General features: G+C 37.1%; 1 protein-coding gene and 1 long non-coding RNA gene across 6 annotated transcripts in view; one reads left to right on the top strand and one right to left on the bottom strand.

Annotated features, from left to right (window-relative positions):
- The window catches only part of LOC120367770 (uncharacterized), an 82,713-nt gene that overhangs the window by 34,114 nt on the left and 26,713 nt on the right, over window positions 1-21,886 (top strand). The window contains exons 2-3 of one of the 5 annotated variants that reach the window (XR_012517031.1): window positions 18,102-18,223; window positions 18,777-20,545. This is a non-coding gene — a long non-coding RNA (uncharacterized LOC120367770). Of the gene's footprint in view, window positions 1-10,854; window positions 11,030-18,101; window positions 20,546-21,886 lie in introns of all 5 variants that reach the window. The other 4 variants (XR_012517030.1, XR_012517032.1, XR_005582063.2 and 1 more) reach the window with 4 other exon arrangements.
- On the bottom strand, window positions 6,276-11,461 carry FABP2 (fatty acid binding protein 2). The gene is made up of 4 exons (XM_010340348.3): window positions 11,065-11,461; window positions 9,711-9,883; window positions 8,589-8,696; window positions 6,276-8,148 (listed from the first exon to the last, which is right to left on the bottom strand). Exons 1-4 carry the CDS (start codon window positions 11,129-11,131, stop codon window positions 8,098-8,100), a joined length of 399 nt encoding a protein of 132 aa, XP_010338650.2. The 5' UTR covers window positions 11,132-11,461; the 3' UTR covers window positions 6,276-8,097.

Genomic DNA, 21,886 nt, shown 5'->3' with positions numbered 1-21,886 from the left:
TAAAATCATAAATGAAAGTGTAGATATTACCATGAAACATACAGAAATAAAAAGAATTATAAGGGAATACTATGAACAATTGTATGTCAACAAATTAGATAACTTAGAGGAATAGAAAAGCTGAGCAAACCTATGACAAGTAAGGAGATTCAATCAGTAATCAAAACATTCCAACAGAAAATTCCAGGATTAGATCACTTCTCTGGTGAATTCTATCAAAACATTTAAAAAAGAATTAATACTATTTTTTTTTCAAACTCTCCCAAAAAAATACAACTGAGGGAACACTCTCTTTCTATGAAACCAGTACACTGATACCAAGAAAAGAAAATTACAGGTATTTGCACACCCATGTTTATAGCAGCACTAGTCACAATAGTCAAGAGGTGGAAGCAACCCAAATGTCCATCAACAGGTGAATGGATAAAAAAATCTGTTATGTACATACAATGGAATATCATTCAGCCTTAACAGAAAGGAAATCCTGTCAAATGCTACAACATGGATGAGCCTTGAGATCATTATGCTAAGTGAAATAAGCCAGTGACAGACAAATAGTGTATGATTCCACTTACATGAGGTATCTTAAGTAGTCAAATTCCAAGAAGCAGGAACTTGAGTGGAGGTTACCAGGGGCTGGGGGACAGAGGGAAAAGGCCAATTGTTTAATCTGCATAGAGTTATAGTTTTGCAGGATGAAAGTTTTGGAGATCTGTTTCACAACTTTGTGAATATGTTTGACACTACTAAACCATACTTTTGAAAATGGTTAATATGATAAGTTTTATTATATGCTTTTACTGCTTTAAAAAATGCAGACCAGTATCACTTATGCATATAAACGCAAATATTCTCAAAAAGGTACAGGCACCAGGGCTCACGCCTGTAATCCCAGCACTTTGGGAGGCAGAGGCAAGTGGCTCATGAAGTCAGGCGTTCAAGACCAGCCTGGCCAAGATGGTAAATATTCTGTGTTGTTCTTTGTTGTATCTCAAACCCCTAGATCAGGCGTCCCCAAACTACCCACGGGGCGCATGTGGCCCCCTGAGGCCATTTATCCGGCCCCCGCCGCACTTCAGGAAGGGGTACCTCTTTCATTGGTGGTCAGTGAGAGGAACACAGTATGTGGCGGCCCTCCAATGGTCTGAGGGACAGTGAACTGGTCCCCTGTGTAAAAAGTTTGGGGACACCTGCCCTAGATCAGCACCTGGCAAATAGTGCCTGCATATAAGACATGCTTAATATGTATTTGACATTGAATAAAATTGAATTTGATCTCTAGGATGACTGCTTGAGTTCAAATCCTGGTTCAGCGACTTACTGGCCGTTGACCTTGGGCGTTATATAACCTCTCTCTGCCTGAGTTTTCTCATGTGTAAAATGAGCCTAGTAATAATTGTTCTGATTGTATAGGCTTTGTTGTGATGATGAACATGAATTGGTATTATAAAGCACTTTGAAAAATTTCTGGCACATTGGAAATACAATCTATTAATAACTGTTAACTTGTAGTGGTAGTAGGAGTTGCATGTAACTGTATCTGAATTAGCGCTGTGTTTTATATTTATAAATAAGGCATTTATTTAGATTTTGTGATCTCTTCCTTGTGCTTAGGAGCCAATTTGTATGAGAATAAGGATGATGGGGGTCTGAAATGTGAATTAGGCCTTTTAAGAATTCAAAGAAGTCCATATAATCAAGCATCTTATGAAAAATAGTTCAGTGGATAATGTAATTCAAGGTAGCATATATTTCTATGAGAGCCTACCTTTACACCTTTATAATTCTTATCACAATAATTTTTACTTGTTCAATATGTCTTCCATGTCTAGATTCTAAGCTTCTAAGCTAGATTGAAGTTCCATGGAAACAAAATAGATTTGTCTGGTTCACCACTAAAACTCATGTGATATTTAGCACATGGTAGGTGCTTGATTCATGTTTGGTTAAAGAAATATGTATTATGGGCTACTCGGGGTCCAAGGAGCCTATACTGAACAAGTTATGTTTTTATCCACCAGAAACAGTAATTAATTACTTCCACATCTAAATATATTCTCTCACCCCTCTTTTCTTTTATCCAGTTTTTGTTTACTCATCATGACTGCTCTTACCTCATGGCCTCTGTGGTTTGCTTTTCCATCTGTATCTTTTAACTTTAGCCCATCATTACTAGCTAATGACTTTTTCTGTGTATTGAAGACAAATTTTCAACAGAGAGACCCTACTTGTTTTTAATTAATGAGAATTATTGGTCTTGGACAAGGTACTCCTATCACTGATTGTTCTCAAGTATAGAAATTGACTGCCCATGGAGCAAGTGGCCATTTTGACCTAATCAGCTATGGCTAGGGTGGTCTGGTTCAGAATAAGTTAATCTATTGTAAAGAACACCAAGGACTGATTCCCTCAGTAGAACTTTTGGGTATAAGAAAGAATGGGGAAAGCTGACTTTCTGAGGCTGAGGCTGTCCAGCATGCCTCAAACTACAATCATTAATATTTACTATGTGTTAGAGGGATATGGTGTTAGGGTATAGATATAAGACCCTATCCTTGCTCTCATATAGCTCACAAACTAGAGGAGTAGGCAAGCGGATTGAATACAGAGAAATGGTATTGCTGGAGTTGAACACCTTGTGCCATGGGAACATGCAGAGACAAACACTCAGTCTGGACTGGGATTGTGAAATAACCTCCATCTTGACAGAGGCTGCTCTGTTCTGAGGATATGCTAAAGAGAAGAAGTTCCGTGTCACATTTATGTCCTTCTGTATGTTTTTTAAAAAACTGTATCTTGTTAAAAAGTTTCTAAATTAAAACCACCAAATGGCATTGAGCATATACTCCTTTACTTAAAGGACATTTTGTTTTCATGTTTGGGAAGATTACTGCTCTTTGACTTTCAGGTGTATTCTTCAGTGAGTATGTTTGAAAAGAACCCAGTTACACTAACGGTCACCTCAGAGATGTGGCTTTGAAACTGAGCTGACGTTTAGGGAGCACTTCCTTGCCTGCCCTCCTTCAGAATTCTGCTCCATCTTCACAGCAGTCCTACTACCAATTGTTTAAGCTCCCTCTGTCACTTCTGGTAATACTGATTACATGGCAGAGAGGACTTCTTGCAATCCTTCATTCTAATGGAAACTTCAGTGAACACATACATGGATGAGAGAAGCCTTCTGGAACACTGTGCTTATCCATGACTATTGATTTATACCATTTGCTCCTAACTTTCATCTTCTGCTACTGTCTTACTTATTCTTCTTTTCCAGTCAATTCTCCAGTAAAGTCTGTTCCAGAAAATAGCCCGAAGGTTTGTCATTGGGCCTGAAGGCCATATACACCACCGTGCTTATTAGCACATACTGAGTGAACGTATAACCCTATTCCAGACGGCCATCCAGTGCTGAAGGTTATGAAGCTATTCTTGGTATTTTGTTTCAGACCCAAGATGGGCATGAGAATTTGTATCCATTTGAGGAAATTCTTAATGACCAAAATATCTCTCCCACGGGTGTTCATCCTTAAATACTTAATGCCTGGCACATAGTGCTTTTTATTTTTTGTTCAATCTATGAAAGCAGTTTTAGTGGATCGGTTCAGGAGGAGTCTTTGTATTAACTTTGTTTAGTATGGAGTTCGGAAGGGAAGAAGCATTTAATAATAATTATTTTTAAGTTTAGAATATGGTATGTCAGCCCTTTCTGGAACACTGTCTAGACACTGAAATGCAGTGAAGAGACTGCATTGGAAACTTCTGAAAGAGTCTGTATTCCTGGCCAGCAGATGGCACTCTTTTACTATAGTTTATAGAAAGCAAATAGCAAAAGGTAAAGCAGCACTCCATAATGCTGAAGTGACCAACTACCTCGTTTTCCCCCTCCTCATTCCTACGTAACCTTCTCTCACTTCCATTTTATCTCAGGCAACTATCATTTCCATCCATTCGCCTCTCTTTAGGTGCCTAGAGATACCTTGCTGCCATTCTCTCTAGTTTCTCATGGAAAATATCTTTTGTGCTTACTAACAGTCAATCTATAGAAATAGGACCACCCCATAATTTTCAGGACCCTGGGTAAAATGAAATGCAGAACTTGTTCAAAAAGCATTGAGAATTTTAGGACAATACAGAAGAGCATTAAACAGCACAGGGCCCTTTGAGCCTGCACAAGACATACACCCATGGAACCAGCCATACTTTATAATGTAAATAATTCCTTCTTCCCATCCTACCTTCCATTATTCTAATGTCCTGCACCTGTGACCCACACCCAAAGGGCTGCTTAAGAAAGGAAGGAATCACCAAATGTTATTCAGACATGACAGAATCTTAGCACTGAAAGAAAATTTAGAGATGTAGTTCAATCCTCTCATTTTGAAGATGATTGAACTACATTCCAAAGAGATGAAGAGACTCTCCCAAAGTCCCCAGCTACTTATGTCACAGGCTAGACTGGAACTAAGTGTTCTCATCTACCAGGCCAAGGCTCACTCTCTCTCATGCAGACTCCATGAGAGGTATTTTAAGAAAAGAGTTTTCCCATCTGCTCAGGATATACTTTGCCCGCATTTCTCTACAGGAGAATGGTACATGTTTGTGTTACATTTGAATACCAGCTATATGCTAGATGTTACACTAGATGTCTTAAACATAATATCTCAATTAGCGACAGTCTCAGAAAATCATTACATTTTCCCCATTTTTCAAGTAAGAAAAATGGAGAATCGGAACTTGAATTTTAGTCAGCAAATGGGAAGATAAGAATTTGGGCAAGTCAGTGATTCTAAGTCCTATTCTCTTTCACCACACCATTCCTGAATTTTAGGAAGGCTGAGTCAGCTTGTGTTTCCTGAACATTGGTCTTGTTTTTGGTCAGCTCAGGGTGATCTTGGGGTCTCTTTCCAGGCTGTCTATATTCTTCAAATTTACCAGGCTTGCTACTGCCTTGGTGTCTTATCTCCAGGGTGTTTCCTCCGCTTGAAACCCTCTTCCTCAGGTATTTCATGGAAAACAAGATCACCTGTCAAATAGGTAATGGGGGTTCTGCTCGTATAGGGTTTCACAGGGCATTGTAAGAACATTGGCTTTTTTCTCTGTGTGAAATGGGAGCCATTGCAGCAGTTTGAGCAGAGAAGTGATGTAACCAGATTTAGATTTTTAAAGGATCCTTCTGGCTGCTGTGTTGAAAAAGTGACTAAAGGGGTCAGATTAGGGAAGGTAGAAGTTTGGAGGCTTTTTAGGGAGTTATGACAGTAATCCAGGAGAAAGATAATGGTGTCTCATACTAAGGTGATAGCAGTGGAAGTAATGGGAAATGGTTGGTTTCTGTAGTTATATGTGTATGTAATTTTATATTTTTACCTATTTGTTATGGAAAATCTCAAAAACATTCAAAAGCACAGACATGAGTATAATGGATTCCCATGTTCCTAATCAGCGAACCTATCATGTGTTATTATGTGTCAGGCACTTTGCAACAGCTGCAAAAATTGCCAACTTGTACCAATCTTCCTCCCCAACCCTAGACTGAGGAGAAAGCAGTTCCCATATTTCATGTGTAAATATTTCAGCTTCTACTACTCCAGCTGCTTCTGACTGCCCCAACATTCTGGTATCCACCTTATTGTTTCTGTTTGTTCACGTTTCATGTATTCATTACTTCGACTTATTGTCTGCCCTATATGTCCTCTGTAAACCTTTTTCCTTCCTATCAGCTACGAACTGTGTACTTCTCAAATTCACACTCGCTAAAAAGAGGTTCTTGTAGGTTCGGTCAGTTGTTATTTTCATGATCTGGCCAAATTGTGGTAGATTGGGTGCTGTTGTTCAGGGACCCTCTTTTGGCAAGCAGGATTTTGTAATGACAAGGTTAGTTTTCTCAAAAAAGGATTATTGAAATGGAAGTTGCTTAACAAATAATAGGCTGCTCTCCAATACTAATAAATAGTGGAAATTTAATACTAGAAAGGATATAAATTGTGAAAAAAGTAAGCCTGCAATGAGACTAGAAATAGATGTGTCTAACCACTGAACATCATTGTTTTACAGTCTGACCTGACTCTTTTAGAGTGCTATTTTGGATGCCACTGAGGAATTTAAGGACATTTTTTTCTTAATATATTTTTGTATATTACAGGCTCGGTAATGGCATAGATCATAATGATCTAGACTGGAACTCAAGACCTACATTTAATTCTTAAATGAGAGTTAAAAGTACATTGAGCTTTTATGAAGAAAAGCATGTGAAAATTTAAATAACTATTATTTCCTATATGAATATTTTTATGAAATTATAAAATGAACATAGATTTAAGGTTTTTTATGTAAATTTAAGGAGGACAAGTATAGTTTGGTTACATGAATATATTGCATAGTGGTAAAGTCTGGGCAGTAACCATCAACCCCCGAATAATGTACATTGTACCCATTAAGTAAATTCTCATTCCTCACCCTACTCCCCACCCCTGGCCAACCCTCCATGCCTTTCATGTCTCCGGTGTCTATTATTCTGCACTCTCTGTCCATATATACACATTATGTAGTTTCCAGTTATAAGTGAGGACACACAGTATTCAACTTTCAAAGATTTACCATACTCTCTAATCTATTCATTTTCATCAGGTACTCAAACTTTTCTTTCTACATTTTAATGTATGTGTCATATGTGTATACCACTTAGAACAGTGTATGGCATGTAGTAAGAACTATGTAAATGTTAGGCTGTTATCTGCGTCAGTGTGAAAAATAATTTGTCAAAAGTCCATAGAGTTGCAGTTACAAAGGCTTAAAAATTTGACACCCCCTCCATCCCCTAACATATGCCCTGTTTTGGAGCACATAAAAGAGTATATCATGTGAAAATGTGAATAAAAATACACTTTCTGAGCCCTGCAAAATTGGCAATGTATGTGTTTATGTGAAAAAATATACAGCAACAACCAAAAAGAAATGGAGAGGTTAAAAATGACATTGGTAACTGATAAGGCCATCGTTCTCAAACACTGGTTAGTGGACAGGCTGCATCAGAATCACTAGGAAATTTTCTAGAATTCTTAGTTCTGCTAGGGATTCTGATATAGTAGAATAACAGTTGAGATTAAGAATGCAGAAGTTATTGAAGTTTCTCAGATGATCCTGATTTTCAGCCAGGTCTGGTAATCACTGATGTGTAGAAAAATGTTATACAATATTTAATTTAACTTAGTACATCATTTATTTCCTATCATCCTAATCAAAGTGGTATGTATTGGGAAATATCTACAACCAGGAAAGAGGACTGGTAGGATATCTATCAAATTCAGAATGGCAATTACCTCTGGATTATGAGTTTATGGGACTATTTATTTTACATTTGTGTTTTTTATTTCTAAGTTTTCTGGTTGAGCATATATTATTTTTATAATACTAGATATTCACAACCAGTGCAAGAAATTTATTCGTAATCAGTGCAAGATTTTAAAGACTCATACGCAGCCTATGGTTTTAGTTTATCGAATGTAAAGAAAAAAAACTTAGCAGGCTGAGGCAGGAGGATCTCTTGAGGCCAGGAGTTCAAGACCAGCCTGGGCAATATAGCAAGACCCCATTTCTAAAAAAAAAAATAAAAACAAAAACAAATTGGCTGAGCATGGTGGTATGTAACCATAGTCCTAGCTACTCCCAGAAGGCTGAGGCGGGAAGATTGGCCAAGTCCAGGAATTTGACGTTACAATGAGCTATGATCTCCTTACTACATTCCCGCCTGATTGACAGAGTAAGACCCTCTCTCTACCAAAACAATCTTTCAATGCATATTCACATACTTTTTCTTTTAAAAGGCAAGGCTACATATAAAGCAACATGGGAACAATATTTATTTTTGTTTTAAAAAGTGTCACAAATTATTTTAGTAAATATTTATCTTCAAGAATATAAAACAAATTAAACACTAATTAGCTTTTACTTCTTTTGCTTTGCCAAGATGGAAATATACCAATGTTTATACAAGGACCAATCAGTCAGCAACCTTATACTTGATGGGGAGAGAGAAACAGTTCTGGTACAATAAGATCTTCTGTCCAATTTGTATTTTTGGCTGTGCTCCAAGAATAATGCTCAATCCTTTTTAAAGATTCTTTTGGCTTCTACTCCTTCATATACGTAAGTCTGAAAGGTGTTAACAAACAGAATTTACCATTAAGATTTACATCTAAATTAAATGTTAATTAAGTAGAAAATTAAGAAAAATTTTTAAGCCATTAAGAAAAAGTATTAGTATCATCATAGTTTTAAATGAGTTTATACTATTTTTTCTTGTAGTTGATAGCAACATTTTATTCAGATATAGGATACAGCCATTTAAAAACACATGTTGGTTTGTAGTCATTTACATTTTCAGATAAAATAGGCATTAGCTATTTGACATATATTTAAGTTCTTTTTAGTAAATAAGCATCAGAAAATAGTTATACAAAATTTTTAAAATCAGAAGGATTCACGAGAAAAGAAGTAGTCTGTTTACTGGAGATGTAGCTCAGCAGTGACAAAAGTTATTGTTATGTAGCCATTTTTGCCTTTGGAAAACAGCTATAAATTTTGCAACTCACCTGGACTAGTTCACCACCTATAATTTCTCTGACAGTATTCAGTTCTTTTTCATTGTCTATCCGTTTGAATTTTCCAATAAGTTTATTTCCATCAAGGGTCCAGGTACCCTATATAATAATAATAATAATAATGGCATTTATTAGGGTTTTACATGTCAGGCACTGTTGTGATTTCTGTAGACACACGTTTTTATTTCATCTCTGTGGTGACCCTATGAAATTGATACTATTATCTCTACAGAAGAGGACACTGTAAAATGGCATAGTAATTCACCTAAAGTCACAGAGTCGGGATTGAACCTAGGCCATTAGGCTACAGAGTATTGCAAAGTACTACAGAGTAGTACAGGTAACCATTATGCTTGTTTTCTTCAATAATTTCCATGTGCTGAATTTCAAGGCAGATGAGCAGGCCTTCTTTCTGAATCGTTCATGTTATGTGTCCAGAAACATAGTCTTGGTTAAAATTCGTTTTATGGAGAGGTTAAGAACTCTGTGCTTGTTTTAATTTGTGTGATTGCAAAACTAAATAAAGAAAAGAATTACTAATAAAATGTTTAGTAGTTAAATCGTCATTACAAACGTAATTTAAATAGAAAAATTTTGAGGCTAAAAAAGTTTTAAAGAATTTGTTGAAAGTGATGACTTTCTAAAATGGGTTCTCTTAAAGATGAAAAGGTACACTGCCAATGACCTACAGTACATTAAAACTTTCCATTTGGTAACTCACTCATTTATTCATTTACTCATATCTTTTATTATTTTAGCATGTTAAATGGCTATTAGAGTTGTTACATATTAACTCTAAAAGCTTCTATTGCTGTACTGTTTAAAACCCAGTTATAAATTTCTTTATGAATAGATCTATACTCAGTCATTCAAAGGTATTTTTCTAATTCTTATTGTTCAATTCAGATTCTTCACAGACGTGTATAAAGATAAAAGTGTAATATTTAAATACCCTTCCAATTTAGGCAATACGTAACGTAGACAAACTTCATTGGCTTCTTCAGTAAATGAAGGAGATCTGCATTAATTAAATCATCCAATGAAATAGAGCAGAGATCATTTTAGTACTGGGTAGAAAAATCAAGAATGTATTACTCATAAAAAAACTCTTACAGAGAGTTCAGTTCCGTCTGCAAGGTTGTAATTAAAGGTGACACCAAGTTCAAAAACAATTTCAATGTTTCTAAAAGTGCTTGATTCTTTGACTGTGAATCTATTTCCTTCTTGTGTAATTGTCAGCTTCAAATTGTCATGAGCTGCAAGCTTCCTTTTCACTATATTAACACCTACAAAAGATAAGACAATGGAGAAAATAAAGTCAAATGCCATAGGAAGTGTTTATTTTTTCAAATTATGTTTTGTTTGCTTGTTATTTTTGAGGGTGGGAAGAAAACTCAGTAGCATTGCCTTTGCACTCAGAGCATTCAGATTGCTTCTACAGAAGTTCAGGTTCAGTCAGATCAAGAAAACTGATTAAAGTTGTTTCTCCAAAACTTGAGAAAAATTAAGTAGAGTACAGAATTATAGAATCTTTGAGTTCAGCAACATCAATAAGATTAAACTATTCATTTCAGTGTTAGGTAAATCAAATTCTAGAAATATCAAATGAAGGATTAAAATGTATACTCATATGTTTATAAAGAGGCACATCTTTAATTCCACATATACAGTATTCTTTTTTCTTAAATGCCCCTTTGTTTTTCATAGTGCCTTTAAAATTTTGAACTTTGTAATTCTCTTTTTTTCTTGTGGCATTTCTGACTGACACAAAAATGAGCAATTTAGCAAATATTATAGCCCAAATCAGTATAAGAATCTACAACTTTTATTAATTTAAACTTAGAAATCCTAAACCGTAGGCTGTAAGTGATGCCATTTTTCTTTTGGGAGAATGACAGAAATTTGTTTGCCTATCTCGTATAGTATATGGACTGCCAGAATATTGGTATCAATTTATAACTCAGTTAAATTAAAGCCCCCTGAAGAAAATACATAGCCTCTCAAGATTATAACAAAACTTTTTATAAGTTTGAAGAAATGGGAATTAAATCTAACTTATTCAGAGCTGTAAATTTAAAGAGACCTTTTCCCATTAATCTCTTATATGATCTTGGCTTTTCCATCCCCTAGAAATGAATGTTTTTAAATCTAGAAGTTATCATTACACACTGCCATTTTCTTACTGTAAACAACAAAACAGTTATTTTTCAGTTAAAGAGTGAAGGAAACATATCTGGGTCTTTTTGGTGTGTTTCAGAGAAGAGCACGCGAAAATCCTTTTCTCCATTACTGAGATAGTGGATTCTTCCTAGTGTAAGAAGTGAGAATATGATTTCTCTCCTCTGAGCATCTTCTGGATCCTCACTACCACATCAGGAGCTATCCCTAAGCTGAGATATTTTGGAGTTAGAAAGAAAAATGTTTGTAAGAAGGTAAGGAATGAGCCACAAAGAAATAAAGTCTTTACCCATTTTTTCCATGAACTTGTCATAGTTTTCACTCCGGTCTACCTTCCAATTGCCGTCAAACGCCATGATGTCAGTTGAGTCAGCCTCCAGGCAATTAGAGATTCAGGTCTGTCCTTGGGTGAAAATTTATTCTATTTCTTATCTTAGAACCAAATTCATACTGTGATGTGGAAGTTTAAAGTTCAGGAAATCACCTAACTACTGTATGTCAAACAATTTTAATTCTCTTTCTGTACATTTCTAAGATCTTCTGGAATTCAACTGAATTAAAACATGAGAAGCATCCCTATTCTGTCTTAAATTACAATTTGCTGGCATACTTATTTCAAGAGTTAGAATGCATGTTGTCTGAAGAGGATTTTTCTAAGTTCAAAGGGCACGCTATGTTGGCGCTAACGTAATTTATAGCATATATCAAATAACATCTGGGAAATGAGACCATGACCTATCCCTTTTCACAACAGCAATTATCTTGTAAAGTAAGACTTTATGGTGAAATACAGGTGAAAAGTTATAGTTAATAAAATTTGGTTTCTAGTATGTCCTTTTGTATTGTGTTTACAGTGCCAGGAGTTTGGATAAATATCCTGGCAGTTTGTACAGTGCATGACACATAATAACTGCTCATTGATTTTTGTCTTGATCTTGAATGGTGATAGGCCACTGAACAAAATTTCAAGAGGTACAAATGTGGCTGGATAGTGTAAAAACTCCCAAAACAGAGATATAGACCAATAGAATAGAACAGAAGCATTGGAGGCAGCGCCACACATCTACAGCCATCTGATCTTTGACAAACCTCACAAAAACAAGAAATGGGGAAGGGATTCTGTGTTTAATAAACAGTGTTGGGAAAACTGGCTAGCCATGTGCAGAAAGCAGAAACTGGACCCCTTCCTGACACCTTGCACTAAAATCAACGCTAGAAGGATTAAAGACTTAAACATAAGAACTAACACCGTAAAAATGCTAGAAGAAAACCTACACAAAACCATTCAGGACATAGGCATAGACAAAAACTTCATGACTAAAACACCAGAAGCATTGGCAACAAAAGCCAAAATAGACAAATGGGATCTAATTAAACTCCAAAGCTTCTGCACAGCAAAAGAAACAACCATTAGAGTGAACTGGCAACCAACAGAATGGGAAAAAATTTTTGCAAACTACCCATCTGACAAAGGACTTATATCCAAAATCTACAAAGAACTAAAACAGATTTATAAGAAGCTAACAAATTCATTCGAAAGTGGGCAAAGGATATAAACAGACACTTTTCAAAAGAAGACATATATGAGGCCACCAAACATATGAAAAATGTTCATCATCACTGGTCATCAGGGAAATGCAAATCAAAACTACATTGAGATACCATCTCATGCCGGTTAGAATGGTGATCATTAAAAAATCTGGAGACAACAAATGCTGGAGAGGATGTGGAGAAATAGGAACACTTTTACACTGTTAGGAGTGTAAATTAGCTCAACCATTGTGGAAGACACTGTGGCAATTCCTCAAGGATCTAGAAATAGAAATTCCATTTGACTCAGCAGTCCCATTACTGGGTATATATCCAAAGGATTATAAATCGTTCTATTATAAGGACACATGCATACATGTGTTCATTGCAGCACTGTTTACAATAGGAAAGACTTGGAACCAACCCAAATGTCCATCAGTGATAGACTGGACAGGGAAAATGTGGCATGTATATTCCATGGAATACATACAACCATAAAAACGATGAGTTCATGTCCTTTGTAGTGACGTGGATGAACCTGGAAACCATCATGCTCAGCAAACTGACATCAGAACAGAAAATCAAACACTGCATGGTTTCACTCATAGGTGGGTGTTGAACAATGAGAACACATGGACACAGGGAGGGGAGCATCACACACTGGGGTCTGTGTGGGGAACTAGGGGAGGGACAGTGTGGGGTAGAGAGTTGGGGAGGGATAACATGGGGAGAAATGTCAGATATAGGTGATGGGGATGGAGGCAGCAAACCATGTTGCCATGTATTTACTTATGAAACAATCCTGCGTGTTCTTCATATGTTATCTCAGGACCTAAAATGCAATTACATATATATATATATAGATAGATAGATAGATTATATATAGATAGATAGATACAGATACAGATATAGATATAGATATAGATACATAGCTATCATATGCTATCTCAGGACCTAAAATGCAATTATATATATATATATATAGTCCCATAAAAAGAAAGAATGAGCTTTAAACATCTGCCATGTGCAGACAGAACAAGAGCCAGTTTTAACTAAGCCATTAAGTAAAACCACTCCTTCTTTTTACTCTCACTGCCTTTCATTCCCAAACCCAGTAGAGTCAGAAGCCACATCTCAACACGTATGTGAGGTCAGGGACTAGAGGGTAGCTAGAAAGGTACAAAGAAAAGGTCACCATGTCTCTCCTTTCCCTATTTCTTGCTGTCAGCCTGGAACAGGCCAAGCTGGGAGAGGAAACTTGGTGTGAAGTAAGAGTTTTGATTACTAGTCTTAAGATGTTTATTCCTAAAGCAAGTCTATTATTGTTACTGAATGTGACCAGATAACATCTTATTAACTAAGGGTCAGGAAAGAAGCCACAAAAACCAAAGAGTTCTTGTCCTTTGTACAGACATGGATGAATCTAGAAACCATCATTCTCAGCAAACTGACACAAGAATGGAAAACCAAAGGCGGCGTGTTTTCAATCATAAGCAGATGATGAACAATGAGAACACTTGGGCAGAGGGAAGGGAACAACACTCACAGGGCTAGGTGGGGGACTGGAAGGGAGGGGAAGGGAGGGACAGTGAGGGGTGGGGAGGATGGGTAGGGATAACTCCGGGAGAAATGCCTGATGTAGGTGACCCGGGGGTGAGGGGGGTGGATGGAGACAGCAAACCACCATGGCATGTATGTACCTAAGCAACAATCCTGCAGGATGCAGGATGTGCACATGTACCCCAGACCCCAAATACAATTAAAAAAAAAATCTTTTAAACATTTTTGATAATTGTTTGATTTTTAAATTTTGTGTTTCCCACTTTTTATTTTATTGGATAAGCACATTAAGAAGCAAACTATCTTCTTCTAGCCGTATTATTTTATTAAAAAAGAAAAAGAGTTGCTGAATGCAGTGGCTCTTGCCTGTATTTCCAGCTATTAGAGAGGCTGAGGCAGGAGAATCACTTGAGGCCAGGAGTTTGAAAATAGCAGTTTGAGACCAGCCTAAGCAACATAGCAAGAGCCTGGTTCTAAAATTATAATAAAATAAATTAGCCAGGTGTAATGGAATGTGCCTGTAGTTCCAGCTACTTGGGAGGCTGAGGCAGGAGGATCTCTTGGCCCAGGAATTCAAGATTGCAATGAGTTGTGATCATGCCAGTGTACTCCAGCCTAGGCAACAGAGAGACCCCATATCTAAAAAATAAATACATATTTTAATGTCAAAAATGGAAAGAAAAAAGGAAATAGCATTTTAAGGCATATTCTAATCATCTCAGAATTTATGTCTTCTATTTTTGATCTCAAGTTGTTTAGCTTTTCATATGTTAAAAAAAAAAAAAGAGGTCTCTATCGGAGCCATATGAGAGAAGGATTTGAGCAGGACAGATAGGAGGAGTAACAGAAAAGTCTTAAGGTTACTGTCAAATCCTTAGCAGTGAATGGGGAATGAGAGAGAATTCTATAGTTTGCCGACGAAGTTTATTTCATTCTGTTTTAATGAGTAACCTCTAAATTTTAGGAATATTACGACCTATTTAATTATGTTTTAGAGTTTGTACCTGTGATGGTTGGTTGGTTTTCTTTCAAAGAGATTATAAATATACAGCAGTGTGCAGGAGAATGTCTACCCTAGAGTAGTGAGTGTGGCTTGCTAATTCTCATTAATAACACAACAGCCTAAGAAAACGGCCATTTTAGAAGATTCATGTGTCTGTTGAATGATCTTGCATGAAGGATTTGTGGCTTCTTGTTAGTAGCGTGAGTTTATCCCAAAAATGATGAGTCCCTTTCAAGCAATGTAGATCGGAGGTTGCTCATCTCCTGTGCCCCTCATAGCACAGGTAGAAAACGATGGGTTTGCATTATCACAGCTCCTTACTGCCACATCCAAACCATTATGTCTCTGCCTTTTGCAAAATAAAATGTTGTTTCTGCAGACCACTCCCATTTGAGAGTCTACTTTGTCATGTTATCTACCATCCACTCCCTCTGGCATTATCATCTACCTTCTATCACTGAAAATCTTGGCACTTGCTCACCGTCATCTGTGTCCCATCATCATCCTGGGTGACCTCAAAGTCCATGTGGATAAGCCACTTATCAGCCTGGCTTCACAGCTCCTTAACCAACTCATATCTAATGACCTTTATTTCTTTTATGTTTTATCCACTTATATCCAGGGCTGTGTCCTGTGATCTGTCATCATTATTGCTGCTCCTTCTGTTGTATTTAACATGCCACTGTCTGACTACAGCTTTCCATCCTCTCAACTCCTTTATTTTCCCCAGCACATTAGTTATTAGCTTGGAGAGAAATTTTGTCAGTCGTTGCCTCTATTTTCTCTTGAGTTAAAGCCCCCTTTTACCTTTGCTTTCAGCAGACGACTTGCCTATTACTTCACGGAGGAAATAAATCATTAAACAATTCCCCCAATTTATGCCTTCTCAGTACAAAGTTACCTGCTATTACTTTCTTTACTCTTATTGTTACACTCCTGTATTAGGTTGTTTTTGCATTGCTATAAAGAAATACCTGAGACTGGGTAATTTATAAAGAAAAGAGGTTTAATTGGCTGATGATTATGTAGGCTATACAGGAAACATGGTGGCACTGCTTCTGGGGAGGCCCCGGGAAGCTTCCAGTCATGGCAGAAGGCGAAGGGGGACCAGGCAGGTCACATGGCAAAAGCAGGAGCAAGTGCTGCATTCCATTTTATTAACAAATTAAGTTTTACTCCTTGATTTCACTCCTTAATTTCATCCTGTCTTCATGTTTGCATAGTCACCGTTTCTCACATAGATTACTACAATAATCTCCTCAATGTTTTTCCCTTCCTTTAGGCTCCCAGAATCCGTTTCATCGAGAGAATCATCTTGATAAAATACAAATCTGACCATGTCATGTCCTTGCTTATTATCATTCAGTGATTCCTTGCAGCTATTAGCATCAAATTTCAAGTTCCTTGCTTCATCTATCTATATTCTTATACTCTTCTGGTATACAAGGAACTTTAATACCTTATATCATCTGTGTCTTTTCACATCTTCTGATTTCTGTCTGGAAATCTCATTCCTCAGCCCATGCACTTCTGACTGAATCTACTGAGCTTTTAAGAATCAGCTCAGTCATCTTTTCAATAAGCCTTTTTTGCCTACTTCCTTCTGGCCAGGACTAACTTTCTTAATTTTTTTTTTTAATGTGTGTACTTTTCATATATACCTATGTACATGTGTGTATATATGTTTACATGCTTATGTGTAGACAGACACATATATTCTTTTGATTAGATTTGTATTTTGGAAAGCTTCATTTGTCACCAAATGTGGGTGAGATTGGAGGGACCCCTTGGAGGAGAAGGCTGATTAGATATCACTGCAACCTTGCTGAGAGATGAGGACTGAAACTAAGATGGCGTAAGTGAGATTGGAGAAAAGAGAATCACAGAAATGTGGCGACACACTGGGTGGCTGTCAGAGATCCGATTAGCAAACAAGACAGTAAATGTCAGCTGTGTTAGATGGATGTGGTATCTCCCAGGAGCATCAGGGCACAGAATTCCTTTTTCAGTCAGCTTATGGATATGGGATATCAACCTTTGAAATACAGATAAAGTCTCTTAATGGCATCTTGTCAATCAGAGATTAGAATTTGCTTCATGTAATTGTGTCTATCCTTTTCAATAGGAATTTGCCTCTTAAATCATCTCCTTGTTAAATAATCACATTAGTTTAAGTATGATTACTCTCTTGAGTAATTAAATGGACTTTTTAATATCCATGCTTAATGATTCATCCATCCTTTTGTACCCGTAAGTCAAACAGGTACAATTTACGGAGTGCAATTGAAATATAAATTATTTTTTATCTTTATCTTTCACCAGGAGAAATTTTTTTTCCTGTACCTGCATTGAAAACCTGGCAGCCCTCTGATTTTTCTTGTCATTCAAGTAATGAATATTTTATCAGAGTCTCTGAGTTGCACAACTCCAGGGGGCAAATGTAATAGAGATGACATTTGCATTGTAATCTTTATAAATGTAGTTTCCTGGATCCCAGCTTCAATAGATTATAATGTGATGGTGCCCCTGTGATTTTGCAACATAGTGCTGTGGCTTAAGTTCACTTTGATATCAAAATAAGTCTTAATTCAGTATTTAGTATATAATACATTAAAAAAACTTCACTCTCCATTCAGAATTAAGAGTTCTCCCCAGCCCACTACCATCCCAAGACCTGGCTGTAGGCAGGCCAGCAGTCTTCAGGGAAGAATATGCCATCAACCTTCATGCTTAACCCCTCTAGGATTGGAGGGTAGGTAGCAGAGAGTTAGGGGCCCTGCAACCACCCAGGCTCTTAGTCTAACTCTCCAAGTGTGGCAGTGCCTCACTTTCAATTGGTCACTCTCTGTGCCCCTCAATTTCTGCCTTACAAGAGTATATCCCAAATTCATTTATTTCTAGGTTTCCTCAACCCTCACAGACCAAACTCTTGGGCAGAATACCTTTCTAAATAACCCCAGACTGATTTTTCTACCTCTTTTTCTTCACATACTTTTGACCCACTATTAGGATAGAGTAGACTAGAGTAGACTATCTTCGTAGTCTCCCATCTCTATCCTGCGGTGGTAGGCTCCTTTAGGAGGCTGTGGTAAGGATCAGGCATTACCTTGTACTTACCCATTCAGGGCTGGGACTAGGGTGAAAGTAGTAGTACATTTTATCTGAGTGCAAAATTTTAGGAAGTACCAGAAAATTCAGCAATCAAGATAAACATCTTTTTTTTTCCCCTCCAGATGGAGTCTTGCTCTGTCTTCCAGGCTGGAGTGCAGTGGTGTAATCTTGGCTCACTACAATCTCCATCTCCCAGGTTCAAGCAGATCTCCTGCCTCAGCCTCCTAAGTAGCTGGAATTACAGGTATGTGACACCATGCCCAACTAATGTTTGTATTTCTAGTAGAGACGGCACTTCGCCACGATACCCAGGCTGCTCTCGAACTTGTGACCTCAGGTCATCTGCCCGTCTTGGCCTCTCAAAGTGCTGGGATTACAGGTGTGAGCCACAGTGCCCAGCCAAGATAAATGTATCTTAAGAAAATAAATTTTTAAAATAATTATTAATATAAAAAACCACGATGAACAAGATACCAAAGATTTAAATGCAAGATTGTGCAGGAAATATTTACAGAGTTGAGTGACTCTTGACATGTAGTGCAGACAACTATCATCACTGTTCCTTCATGGTATGTTTATTTTTCCACTGGAATAATCCATGGTATGTTTATTTTTCTACTGGAATAATCCTCAAAAATGTTCTCTCAGTTACCATCATCTTTTATATCTATGATGTGGGTATTAGAACTTAATATCAGTCACCATCCTTGAAATTTAGGCTCTCTGGTCCAACACTTCACTTTGAAATGTATTTTGTATATTGTTGTATCAGTCAAAATCTCTAATTTAAATTACAGTTATCCATCCATCCGTCCATCCATCCATCCATCCATTTATTGAGTTTGTGTATGAAGGAGAAGAAATAGAATCTTCAAATGTTAGTGACTAATCCATTTTAGAGTTAAACTAACGACTACGAAATGGAAATGTTTACAGTTACAAAGCAAGTAGTAAGTTGGTGTGCCTCAACAAGTAGGCCTGGAGCAAAAATTGGTAAGTAAAATCAAAGGGAATCACAGTGCATTTTACTCTCATAATCACTGTTAGAAATGTCCCACTAAACATGTTATGTTACCAACACCTCTGTTTTGCCCTCATCTCTATCTCTATTCATTTGTGAGCTATTTGGAAACAGCTTATTCAGTTCAAACAGCTTATTCAAGACAGCTTCTGGTCAATTTGTAGACAATGTAGGTAGAGACACACCTTCAGTTATAGACTGGTGTGTCTGGTCTTGTTCAGAGAAAAATTAAGGAGCTTCAAGCTAGTGAATTGTCCATTCCTTTGTAAAAAGTGATTTATTAACCTTCAGCTACCTTGGAGGTAGTTGTTGACAGAGCCTTATATTAAACTTGGTATTCAAGAATACAGATATGTGTTGTATCGTTGGCTTTAGGATTGCTTTTTTTTTTCAAAACACATCTTGAGAAACATTTTAAATTTTTTTTAAAAACCTGTTCAATTAAAGGAGTAATATAGTCAATAAATATTTAATATCTGTTTAATTTACCTTATGTAGAGCTATTGGCCCTAAGGATTTTGAAAGGACAATGATAATTCTCTAAAATAATTCAGGCACTTTTGGCCATTTGTGTAACCAGGTGCAAATTACCAAGTTTCCCAGTTTTCCCCTTGAGTCCACCTCTAATATATATTTTCTGTAAAGTATAGTCCAGTTGTCAGCTCTGTTTTCCTTGGTCAGTTGAATTAACCTCCTTCTTAAGCTTAGCCTATAGTGCATTTGGCTTAATAACCGAAATCGTAACATGCCAGCCACACAATAGGGGATTTTATAGAATTGTTTCTCCTTAGAATGCTATAATTGGAATTTGAATTAATTATAATCAAGAAAGCTTTCAGCCCATGATATGTGAATTCTGAAGCCCCAAATACCAAAATCTTACCATATAAAAATGATCTACATACTAAAAAAAAAGACACACAAATCAAGTTTAATATCATATCATGACGCTATTTTCTTAAAATATACTGTCTAAAGAGTTATTACAAATTAGTTCCTACTGCTTGGTAAAATACCATATTTAAACTAAATGGCAATAGCCTTCCTGTAGTAAAGGGCCAACAGTTTCAAATAATGATTTACAACCCCAGGATACCAGGGAACTCTATGGCCCTGTTGCTATAAATCAGCAGAACACGGGTGAAAACAAAAACATATTAAGAAGTCCACATTTCTAACAAACATCTTGCAAAGAATAAAATGGTAATTTAAGGAATATGTGTAAGTCCAGTTAATATACATTTCATGTACATAGGGCAAATAATACAATAAATACCCTTTTGACTACATCCAATTTAAAAAGTAGACTAGTATAATAGAAGGCATATCTCCTTGGTTCTCCGTATTTCTGAAAGGCATGAATGGCTGTCTCCTCCAAGCACCTGAGATGATATGCCTCTGTATACCCCTCTAGCCTTAGAAATATGTGTGTCTCCTGCAGGCAGGGCAAGCTGGAATTGCCAAGGAGGTAAGGCTACCAGGACCAACCCTCACCTAATAATGGGCAAAAGGTGGTGGATAAATATCCAAGCTCCCTGTCTTCAGGTAAGAAGACTTTGATATTTTATTAGATTGGTGCAAATGTAATTGCGGATATACAATCTCCAAGAGGAAATAGTCTCCAAGTGAAATTGAGCTCCAGTTGTCCACAGTAATAACCTGCTTATTAACTTAGCCTGTATAGATTTACTTCCTTCCCATCTGTCTTCCATGCTTTTCAGGGAAACAAGTAGTTTACTAGTGTTTCCTGTGATAACCTCCTGAATAAACTACTTATGCTCAAATCATTATGTTGGAGTTTTCTTCTGGAGGGATTGCCAGACTGTTGAAGTTCCGTGTTTATCCAAGTCTCAGCTATGTCTCTCTCCCCACGAAGGGTTACTCTTGGTTTTTTATGTTTATTGTTCCTTTCTCATTTGTAATAGTTGTACTATATATTAAAAACATTAATAACTACAGTGGTTTGCTGTAACACGGTATATCTTCTCTCAGAATATAAAGCCCTTGGGGACTTTCCCTAGGGAGTCTGGACCCTGGCCATTATGTGCTTCCCAAGCTGTGGCTGCTGCACCTAACATTTTCTTTCAGAATTGGGCAAGGAATTACTAAAAGATGCTCCAGTGGATCACCTGGGTACCAAACATACTTCTTTCTGTACCCATTGTGGAAGAGCAACTCTACCTTTTCCTTATGCTTTGGGTCAGTTACTCTTGCCAGGATAGTGATTGATTTCCTTGACCTTTCAGCACACAGACCCCAAAGTGACTGTGTAGCAATCACAGCTGAAGTTTAGTGGAATTTCTACTGTGTCTGCTGAGGAAGGATTTCCTTCTGAAAAATAGGATTTCTACCACAGAGGCTGGAGTTGAGTGAGTGAGAAGTGATGGCAAAAGGATAATTTCTTCTTTTACCCTTTGGTTTCCAGATCCATGTATTTTGTCTGTTGAGGATAGAGTACCGTATAGTGATTAGTTATATATATATATATATATATATATATATATATATATATACACTTCATCTTGGAAGATGCAGCCCTACCCTTGTCTCCAAACTTGCTCCTCAGCTGTCTCTTCAAAAGACCAGCTTCTGGGCCATGTGTCATGTTATAAATCCAGCGGATCTTATGATCATGTACCCAGGGGTGTACTGCTTTTGCTGTGAGCTCCTTGGTCTGATGTGATTTAGTGCAGGATTCCATGACAGTGGATCACACTTTGTAGCCCCCAGATGCTGAGGCTTTGCTGGCAGGAAAGGAAACATCATATCCTCAAAATGTGTCTATTAAAGTCAAGCTTGATTGCAACGTTTTCTAGGGTCGAACAGGCCCAAGATAATCAACATGCCAGAGCTCTCCAGGGGTGGTATTATATCAGGAGCTCATTG

This window comes from Saimiri boliviensis, chromosome 3, assembly GCF_048565385.1.
Source record: "Saimiri boliviensis isolate mSaiBol1 chromosome 3, mSaiBol1.pri, whole genome shotgun sequence".
Classification (NCBI taxonomy): Eukaryota; Metazoa; Chordata; class Mammalia; order Primates; family Cebidae; genus Saimiri; species Saimiri boliviensis.
This window is presented reverse-complemented; position numbering and strand designations above follow the sequence as displayed.

What these genes read in the sequence shown, in the direction of transcription:
- FABP2 (XM_010340348.3), bottom strand. Translation starts at nt 11,131, where the DNA reads ATGGCGTTTGACGGCAATTGGAAGGTAGACCGGAGTGAAAACTATGAC. An exon ending in CAGACGGAACTGAACTCTCT is followed by an intron (nt 8,697 to 9,710) that starts GTAAGAGTTTTT and finishes ATTATTATATAG; the next exon opens with GGTACCTGGACCCTTGATGG. An exon ending in TAGGTGGTGAACTAGTCCAG is followed by an intron (nt 8,149 to 8,588) that starts GTGAGTTGCAAA and finishes AACACCTTTCAG; the next exon opens with ACTTACGTATATGAAGGAGT.